General features: G+C 41.8%; 1 protein-coding gene and 1 long non-coding RNA gene across 16 annotated transcripts in view; both read left to right on the top strand.

The window, feature by feature from the left end:
• Positions 1-2611: 2611 nt before the first annotated feature.
• Positions 2612-10606, top strand: part of CCDC30 (coiled-coil domain containing 30) — a 192114-nt gene continuing 184119 nt past the window's right edge. For 7 of the 15 annotated variants that reach the window (XM_077961360.1, XM_028835131.2, XM_077961314.1 and 4 more), the window contains exon 1: positions 2612-2983. Coding sequence is in view for 4 of the 15 variants with exons in the window: in XM_077961301.1 (XP_077817427.1) it covers positions 3197-3243 (47 nt within the window). In the remaining 11 variants the exon portion in view is untranslated. Of the gene's footprint in view, positions 3244-10606 lie in introns of all 15 variants that reach the window. The other 8 variants (XM_015137069.3, XM_077961301.1, XM_077961288.1 and 5 more) reach the window with 3 other exon arrangements.
• LOC144334026 (uncharacterized) lies at positions 4829-7509 on the top strand. The gene is made up of 2 exons (XR_013403371.1): positions 4829-4996; positions 6164-7509. It is a non-coding gene; the product is annotated as an uncharacterized LOC144334026 (long non-coding RNA).

The raw sequence follows: 10606 nt of genomic DNA, 5'->3' as shown, positions 1-10606 counted from the left end.
CCCAATGGAAAGGATGTTTCGTTTTGTTTGAAATTTATCAAACAGGAGTAGGAAAGAAGGATACCTCCCTGAAGATAGATTGTAGAATGATGAGCTTTTCACTGCATTTACTTTTTGCTTCTTATTGTAGATGCACCTCATATTAGGGTAACAGTTTACATTTCAAGTATTTTAGGACTGCTCTTCAGGTTAACTTAATATGTCCTTCCACCTGGGACCAGGCAGGGGCCACTTGGTGATCTCTGTCCTGAGGGAGGCATTACAGTGTGGTAGAGTATGGGCTAGGAGTCAACTTAGCCAGCCGTGCCACCTATTGGCTTTATAAACTTAGGCATTTGACTTAATCTCAGTGTCCGCATGCATAAAATGGGGATAATCTCTCTGCAAAGTAATGCCATTTATTGTGAGGATTAAATGAAATAGCAAACAAAAAGCATCAGTCTGGTGCCTAGCACTTGATTGACACTCACTAAATGGTTGCAATTATTGTTTTTCTCACTTAGCAAAGCAGTGTTACACCAGTGCCCTGCTTAATCTTTGAATCCTTGAGAATCTTTGAAAACCTTTGAATACATCTCTTGCTGTCCTGGGTTTTGGGTTGGGAGTGCACAAGTAGCATAGTGCAAAAAAATTCCCTAAATGATCTGTAGGATAGTCCAGGGTACAATTTGAAAAATTAGCATTAATGACTAAGGTAGAAGCAGGTACTGTGTTTCACATAAATATTTGACTTAAAATACAATTCATGGTGTTTCATGGAGTAGGGAAGGGTAGCCCCTGTGTCTGTCTGATAATAGAAGTACAATAAATTTAATTGAGAAGATTTGACAGAAATTCTAAGGCTGAAATACTTCATTAATCAGGAAGTGTGACCTTGAACAGAAGAAAAATAACTGCAGCAGTCAAGACTGTTCTGGAAGCAGCAGTCCCTTTGAACAAACATTTTTTTTTTTCTTAGAGACAAGGTCTTGCTTTGTCACCCAGGTTGGAGTGCAATGGTCCAATCACAGTTCAGTGTAATCTTGAATTCCTGGACTCAAGCACTCCTGCCACAGCCTTCTGAGCAGCTGAGACTACAGGCATGTGCCACCATGCCCGTCTAAATATTTTATTTTTCATAGAGACAAGGTCTTATTATGTTACCCAGGCTCCTTTGATAACGATTTTAAGTGAACTTCAGGTCCAATTTGCAAAACCCCAAAAGCAGTGGGCTCTGTCAGTGGCTGCAGTACTGAAGGGCAAGTAGTTAGAATATGTTCTCTGCATTCATAGCTTCATGTGGATGATGACTGTCATCATCTTTGTACAATGGGCATATGTGGGGTTAAAAGCAGAAGTGATCTTAATGTTTGTCTTTACCATAATTATTACCTCCCTTGGGAATCATTTTATATCCTGCCTTGTTAACGCTTAAAAACAATCAGTGTTCTACATGAAATTATTTAGTGTTTTCCACTTCAGTTTAATTTATATTCAGAGCACTTAAAAAGATATTTACACAAGTAAAAATTCCAGGGGGGTGGGGGAGAGAGAGAGAGAGAGAGTGTGTGTGTGTGTGTGTGTGTGTGTGTGTTTTAACAGCAAATGGAAGTGTGTAAAGAAAGGAACATGAGTCAATGAGGGTAAGTAAGAACCTGATCTTGGATGATCAAGGAATGTCTCCCTGAGTAGGTGATACTTAAACTGATAAACAGGAGTGAAGTGGGCTACAAGTGCTGGTGGTGAGCATTTTAGTTCAGAAAAAACACTTGCAAGAGGTCTAGTGCCAGAAGGAGAGGTTGAGGCACTTTATTATATAAAGAGTAAGATACGTCCAGATAATGCATGTAGAACCAGCAAAGATTTGGAAAGTATCCTCTTGGGGAACTAGAGTTAAGACCAAGAAATGTTGTGTTTGGGATACCAGCAAAGCAAGGGCCCCCAAAACATGAGTAAAATCGAGTTTTGATAGTTAACTTGAATTCTGCTATAAAGGCATCTAAAAAGATATCAATTGAGTATGTTAAATTTTGTGTCATTTATCAGTTTTTATTTTGCATTACATAGGTGGGGGAGATAAGGTTCACCTTACCTGAATTTTCAGTGCTTAGGACTTCTAAAGGGCTTCAGCCTTAGGCATAATTCTAGTCAAGCCCAGTGTCTTCCTTTTTACAATAATAAGCTCGGTCCAAAAATTGTGATTTATCTTGCGTGCCCCACGTGGCTAGTGACACGCTCTAGGCCTAAAATTCAGAACTCTTGAGCTAGCACTCCCTGCCCCTTTAAGAATGAAGGAACTTAGATAAAAATAAATCCAAGTTTAGTAGGCACGGGCTGTAGTTGAGGCCTGGCGGGAAGCTCTTTGAGAACTAGAACGCCCCAAGACAAAATGTATTCGCTAAGTCGCAAACGCGCGACGTGCCGTTACCATGGTTACAGTTGTCTCCAAAGCCAATGGAATGAATTGTACTATCGATACGGCCGGGACAACTCCGCCCCCGAGCCGAAGGCCAATGGTATGAGCTGTAATAACAGTCTCCACAAGAAGCACAGTCTCTGGCGCCATTGGCGTGCGTCGTCTCTATGGTTCCCGCCGAAAGGACCCCTTTGCGTCTCTGCGGCGAGCGCGGTTGCTATGACGCCCAGGTCTCCTTCTGCACCTGCCGCTGGCAGCTGGGCGCCTAGGGGCCGAGCGACCCCGGGACCCTCGCGGCACCCTCCGCAGGAAAATTTCCGACTTGGTTCCTGAGGTTCCTGCCTCAGCCCTAAGGAGGAAAGCACCCATTCTCCCCTCTTTTCCGCATTCCGGGCCTTTTGTGCTTCTCCCCAGCATGGCCCGAAACTACAGGAGGGGAAACCCTCCTGGCTCGGCCTTTCTAGCCCCTGGCTGCAGTGATTCCGCCTGAAGGAGAATTAGCCCGTTTTCCCCGGACCCAGCTGCCACAAGCATTTAGTATTAGGCTGCCGCCTATTATTAGAGCGGGCTTAGAACATCCTCAGCGAGGTAGGTCGGCGTTCCTTTTCTCACTTAAAGGTGAGGTGTCGAGACGCGTCCCTGGACAGACAGCGCCCGAAGGTCCAGGCCACTATGAAGTCCACGGAGGCGCAGCTTTCCCCTGCGTGTAGGCCCGCGAACAAAGAACTACTGTGTTCTGTTTTTGTTTTTTTGTTTTTTTTTTTTTTGGCCGATGTTCGTCATGCAGAACCTTGAATCCCGATGAAGATTTGGAGGCCTTTTGTATCCTCAGCATCAGAGGTCATGAAGTCAGTTACCTTCTGCCTTTCAAGCTACAACTTTTTCCACTTCACTCATCACTCCAAGCACCAGTTTTCTTCTCATCCTGCTTATTTCACAGCCATTTTAACCTTTCCCTGTTAACGCTGCACATTATTGAATGTCCATTTGTCTCCACCACCTCTGTCATCTATAGACCACCTCCTTCTGCATTCCTGCTGCAATGCTTTGTGTACCTAAGTATTTCGCATTCTCCAGCTCTGCAGTCATTGGGAAGATTTTTTGTTTTTCTTTGCATTATGGCAACATTTCAGTCTTGGGTAAACTAGAGACTAGGAGAAGTGCACATTGGTAAATATAAACATTAAATACTGCAGGCCTAGTGTGTTTTGAAAATGGAAAAAAAATCAAAATTGCAGTATTGGACCCATTCAGGCTTATATAATGAAAGAAGGTTGTTCCTTGTTTAATTAAATTTTATTGATGTGTTTATCAATGTGAAAAGGGCATTCAAAATGATCATGTAAGATAGGATTTCAACTTTAAGCCCGTACGAACCCAACATTGGGGATATGATGTAATTTTCCGGAGAGGAGATAATTGAATTGAAACAGTACTTGTGCCTTCTTTTCCTGACAATTTCTGAATCAGAAAACATTCTTTGTGACGTAAGCCAAGAAACAAAAACAATAAAGAGTGACTGAAAATATATATTTTTGGCAAGGGAGCAGACACAATAGTTCTAAAAAGACTGGAACAGAGGGCCTTAAATATGGCATAAGATTAACTTAGATCCAGTGCAATTTTATTTTTGCTTGGAAAGCTTGCCTTAATTTGTCTTACAATATGCATTCCTTGTTGAATCTTACTATTTCTTCTTCAGTATTCAGGTTTAAAAGTAAACCTATTTTGAGGATATACAGAACATATACATTTTAAACAGCTGTTTGGGGCTACGATGATTTGGATATTTTGATTTCTCAGTCCAATCGAAGCAGTTGTTTGTGATGTCTCATGCTTAGAGCCAGGTCAAGTTTTTAAATATTGAGAAATTCAGCTTTCTCCTCTAGAACAGATCGGAAAACAAAAACAAGTTCTGCAGCCTTTTCAATCTTGCACATAAAATTGGAACTGGATAAACCCTAACTCTTGAAAAAAGAGTATATTAGATGCTATATTGCAAGGGGCTTTCCTTTCCTTTACTCTTCTAATATGTATTTATTGAATAGCAAGGCATAAATTAAAAAAAAATTTAACCTGGGCAAACATGGCAAAAACCTGACTCTACAAAAAATGCAAAAAATTAGCCAGGCATGGTGGAGCACTCCTGTAGTCCTGGCTACTCTGGAGGCTGAGGTGGGAGGATCACTTGAGCCTGGGAGGTTGAGGCTGCAGTGAGCTATGATCACACCACTGCACTCCAACCTGGGCTACAGAGTGAGACCCTGTCTCAAAAAAATAAATTCCTGTCATTCTAGCACAGTTTTTTGTTTTTGTTTTGTTTGTTTTGTTTTGTTTTGAGATGGAGTTTCACTCTTGTTGCCCAGGCTGGAGTGCAATGGCGCGATCTCGGCTCACTGCAACCTCTGCCTCCCGGGTTCAAGTGATTTTCCTGCCTCAGCCTCCTGAGTAGCTGGGATTATAGGCATGGGCCACCACACCCTGCCAATTTTGTATTTTTAATAGAGACGGGGTTTCTCCACATTGGTCAGGCTGAGTCTCGAACTCCCAACCCCAGGTGATCTGCCTGCCTCAGCCTCTCAAAGTGCTGGGATTACAGGCGTGAGCCACGGCACCTGGCCTCTAGCACAGTTTTAAACCTGGGGAGCAGGGTGGGGTTCTGCCAAATGTGAGACATTTGGCAATGTATGTAAACATTTTTAGTTGTCACAGCTAGGGATATGCTACTGGCATCTAGTTGGTAGAGACCAGGGATGCTGCTCCATATCCTATTATACACAGAACTGCCTCCACAACAGCTCAGAATGTCAGTAGTGCCAAGGTTGAGAAACTCTGTCTTAACACATCAATAGTTCATTTTTTTGTTCTGTGTCAGTCTTGTTCAGCTGTGTACATTTTTACATAGTTATGTACATTTTGCCTTTCTTTTTCACTTAATTTTATATTTTAAACATTTTTTACATTGCTACACTAAGTACACTAATTTTATTTGGGAATTGAAAAACTGTGCATAATATGTATTGTATTTAAGATGTGTGTGAGTTTTAAATTATATTTGTGTGAAAGGAGTGGAAGATAGAAGAAAGAAAGGTTACAGTGAAAAGTCACCTACTGGATATTTCAGTTTTTGTGGCCATGCTATGTACTTTGTTCCCTAGCATCACTCAAAGACTTTGGAATCCAAAGCTCAGCCTTTGCTCAGAGGCAGATGTGCTATGGCATAAGATAGGGTCCTGGCCCCTGCAATGCAGTTGGAGAGTACCTGCTAGGAGAAAAAACAACAGGTAGACAGAACCATTATCCTTGACCTCTTCTCGTTTAAAATTCTTTGTCTCAGTTTGCTTTACTACTTTATTCTTTACATCGAGGAGTTTTTTGGAGGCCTAAAACCATTTCAGGATGCACTTCTTTCCAGAGATTGGATTTTTAAGAGATTTAATGAGCATTTACTTAGTATCTACTTTGGACAGAATAGTTTTTTGGTTTTTGTTGATTGAATTTTTTTTTTGAGATGGAGCCTTGCTCTGTTGCCCAGGCTGGAGTGCAGTGGCAAGATCTCGGCTCACTGCAGCCTCTGCTTCCCGGGTTCCAGCGATTCTCCTGCCTCAGCCTCCTGGGTAGCTGGGATTACAGGCACATGCCACCATGCCCGGCTAATTTTTGTTTTTTTAGTAGAGACGGGGTTTCAACATGTTGGCCAGGCTGGTCTTGAACTCCTGACCTCAGGTGATCCACCCACCTCGGCCTCCCAAATTGCTGGGATTACAGGCGTAAGCCACCGTGCCCAGCCAAGAATATTATTCTTATGTACTTTGTTGTGTGGGCAATTTTAGGTACAGTTTAGATATCAGAGCATTTATAATTTAGTTTTATTACTTCAAGATCTAGTTTACCAGAATTTGAAAGTTAATCATCAAGTCTCAATAAATCCACTGGGAAAATGTTTGTTTGGGGATCTCACAGCACCATTCCAGGCAGAGTGACTTGAATGTCAAAATTTGTGGAAATATAAGCAGCATGATGGGGACCAATAAGTATACTGACATGAATGGCTAATGTCAAGGCGTGGCAGAAGACAAGGCTAGAGAGACTGGGAGGAACCAGATTGCGAAGAATATCTGGTCCCAAGCTAAAGGGTTTGAACTCTACCTGAAAGCGACAAGGTTAAGCAGCAAGTGATTTGCATTCGGGAGGATCAGTGTGGAGTTTTGCTGAGAACAGATTGGATGGGGGCCACCTGGCAGCAGGAACATCAGTTAAGGACGCTATTACACTAAACTGAACCAATAGTGAGGCAAGCCTAAGGCAGTAGACAAGGAGAGGATGAATTAGAAAATGATGAAAGAAGTACTGCAAATTCAGTGACTGATTGCATACCAGAGTAGAATGAATAGGAAGGAGGGTCAAGGATGAATCCTGGGTTTCTGGCTTGGGAAACTGTTGACAGTGATTTTAACTATGAAATATAGGAGGAAAAGATGAATGGGTTGTTCAAGCTGAGTTGTTCACTAGACAGCTGGAATGCATTGGTCTTAAACCGTAGACTCATTTTATATTGCTCTCCTAGCTTATAGCTTCTTCTCTGGAACTTGCATTTCTCTGCCAAATCTTGCTTAAAGAGTAGGCTCTCAGAGGCCATATTTGTACCCCTACTTTCAACGTTATTCCATGTACAGCTGACTGAATGGGGAAAATACAGGTAACTTTGAAGAGGCAGGCACAGCCTATTCAGTGAGCAACAAACAATTGTCTCTTTCAAAAATTTGAACTAAGAGATACAAAGATAGAAATGACTTAATCTAAAAAGTCACGTAGGCTAAGGACTTGAATAGCTGTTTTCAGCCTTGCTGATGAGCAAGCAGAGGAAGTTCACCTCTGTAGAGAAGCAAGAGGAGCACACTCACAGGGAAGCTCAGAGACAAAAGACCTCATGGGTCAGGAGAGACCGTTAATGGCTGTGTAGTTCCGTATCCAACTCCTGTGTAGCCACATTTAGTTTCCAGCGTATGTCCTTGTACCTCATCCACTCAATAACCCTCATATAGTAGTTGGGATTGGCTGGTTGTGTGAGGGACAGAAAGCCCAAAATAATAATGCATTGAAAAAGAAAGAAATGTATTCCTCCCACATAAAAGTCAAGAAGAAAGCAATCTATAACTGGTAGAGCAGCACCCTGAAATGGTCAGAGACCCAGGTTTCTTCTCTCCTGATATTACAGCATCCATGGCATATGGTTTCCAGCTAATGGTGCCCAGGATGGCTGCTCAGGCTTCAGCTATCTTGTCTGAATTCCAGCTAGTAGAAAGGAGGAAGGAGAAAGAAAGGGGGTATCATGTTCCTTAAGGACAGTTTCTGGAAGCAGCACATAATTCCATTTACACCCATTGGTCAGAACTTGGTCACCTGACCATATCTATCAGTAAGGAAGTCAGCCTTGTGATCAGTCAAAGCACTAAATGTCTTATTTCTGTGGAAGAAAGGAATAGTAAATATTAAAGGACACCAGCAGTCTCTGCTACCCTCACCTGTATTCCAACTTCAATGTGTTTCTGTTTCTTGCCACTCCTTCTAGATTGATCTGGAGCATAGCAGAGAGAGATTCTTATTTAATCTTCCAAACAACCCAGTGAGGTAGGCAATACTATTACACTTATTCTACACACAGAATAAAAATTTAAAGAAGTTACCTGACTTGTGTAAGTCACACAATTACAAAGTAGCAAAGCCAAGGTTTGAGCCAAGGTATGTTAGACTGTTGTGCCCAAGCTGTTAATGACATGGTAGTGAGAAGGGTGGAGAGCTAAAGGCAGGGTTCTTGGAAATGGCAGCATTTGAAGGGATGGAAGAGGACGAAGCCAGGAAGAATACTGAGAAGGAAAGGCTAGAGACATACGAGTCAAAACAGGACAAAGTGACATCACAACAGAATAATAAAAAATAAACTTTCAGGGAAGGAGTGAAGAGGTACAGCAAAGAGATCGTATGTTAAAACAAACAAAAACAGGGCCAGACACAGTGGCTCACACCTGTAATCCCAGCACTTTGAGAGGCTGAAATGGGAGGATCACTTGAGCCCAGGTGTTCAATTCCAGCCTGGGCAACATACCAAGACCCTTGTTTCTACAAAAAATAATTTAAAAAACAAGATGGGCATGGTGGCACACTCCTGTAGTCCTAGCTCCTCATGAGACTGAGACGGGAGGATCACTAAAGCCCAGGAGTTTGAAACTGTAGTGAGCTATGGATGTAGCATTTTGAGTTCATTGTTGACTGATAATTTGAGTACAATGGTGAGAGCAGAAGGCAAAATGCAGCAAATGTGGGAGTGTGGAAGCCAAACACAGAAGCCACAATATAGGAGTGTGGGAGACAAATTGTCCAAAAGAGGATGTAGCTAGAGAGCTATATGGTGGGGCTAAAGAGAGGTTATTTTTTGTATCTTTAAGACCAGAGATGTCTTGAGCTGAGGACAAGAGAACAGTAGAGAAGGAGATAAGGAACATACAGAAGAGAAAATGCTTCCCTAAGGAAGCAGTATGGGATGGGGCCTAGAATACGGGTAACGGGATTAACCTTGATCAGGAGGATAGGAAGCTCTTCCACTGAGAAGGGAAAGAGGACAAGATTGGTAAAGCTGAAGGTTGGTATGTTGGTGAGGAGAAGCAGCTGACAGTTTTATGATGACCTTAGTTTTACTAGTTCTCTGGGAGACAAGGTCATTTGTCAAGAGTGAGGGGAGAGGTGAGATACTCAGTTTGATGGAGAGGTGAAAGTTTCGAATAGTTGCTGAGTGAGATAGTAACAGAAACTAGCAACTCATTAATGACCCAGTGGTTGAGAAGCTTGGCTCAGACCAGAGGCCATGAATTTGTAATGGTTCAAGTTTGCATGCTTGATTTTGTTCTCTACCAGCACTCAGCAACCTAAAATAGGTGGAGAATAGTCAAATGCATGAACTTTTCCAGGGCTGAGATTTGCAAGGAAGGTGGGACAAAGGGATAAGATAACTGGGAATGTTGGTGAAGGACTCAAATGATCAACAGTTGGGTTTAGGCTTGAGGGGCAAACAAGTGAAGCCAAAGAGTATCTGGTAGTTTGAGAGAGGATGTAATGGTCCAGAGACTGGAGGTATTATTGTAATTGTAGAATTCCTTTAGTTTAAGAGAGCAACTGCTTCACACCCATTAGGATGACTATTTTTTTTTTAAAGTAACCCAAAGTAAGTGTTGACAAGGATGTGAAGATATTAAGACCTTCTGCATTGCTGGCAGGAACGTAAAATGGTGCAGCTACAGTAGAAGACAGTAGGACAGTTCCTCAAAAAAAAAAGTTAAACACAGAATTATATATCTAACAATTCCACTCTTAACGTGTATACCTCAAAGAATTGAAAACAGGGACTCAGATACTTTTAAACACCGGTGTTCATAGCAGCATCATTCACAATAGTTGAAAGGTGGAAACAACCCCTATGTCCATCAACAGGTGAATGTATAAATAAAATGTGCTATGTACATACAATGGAATATTATTCAGTCTTAAAAATAAATGAAATTATGATTAGTGATACAACATGGATTAACCTTGAAGACATTATGCTGCGTGAAATAAGCCAATACAAAAGGACAAATATTGTATGATTCCACTTCTATGAGTGATATAAAATAGGCAGGTTTATAGAGACAGAAAGTAGAATAGAGATTCCGAGAGCTGGGAAAGAAGGGAATGAGAAGTTACTGTTTAATAGGTGTAGAGTTTCTGTTTGGGATGATGAAAACTTTCTGCAAATGACAGTGGTGATGGTTAGACAACATTGTGATTGTACTTCATCCCATGGAATTGTACAGTTAAAAATGGTTAAAATGGTAAATTTTAAGTTACGTATATTTACAACAATTAAGAAAAAGAGGGGAAGAGGCACAGAAGGTGTTAGAGGGAGACACATGGAATTTAGGATGGCAGGGTTTCAACATTAGTTCAGGCTGTTCATAAGGACTTAGGTGTAGCCATGAAGATGGGCGGCTAGAAAATGGTGAATAAAGATGACTGGCTTTGGGAGGATGGTCAAGTGATGGAGCATGGGTGATTTGTGCACTTGAGTATTGACCTGAAGCCTATAGTGTCCTCCTGATCAGCAAGGATCGGATCCAAAGGTTTTTCCAATATCCCTAATCCATTTTTCCTTTCAACATCCTCCAGTCTAAGACTCCC

This window comes from Macaca mulatta, chromosome 1 (assembly GCF_049350105.2).
Source record: "Macaca mulatta isolate MMU2019108-1 chromosome 1, T2T-MMU8v2.0, whole genome shotgun sequence".
NCBI classification, from domain to species: Eukaryota; Metazoa; Chordata; class Mammalia; order Primates; family Cercopithecidae; genus Macaca; species Macaca mulatta.
This window is presented reverse-complemented; position numbering and strand designations above follow the sequence as displayed.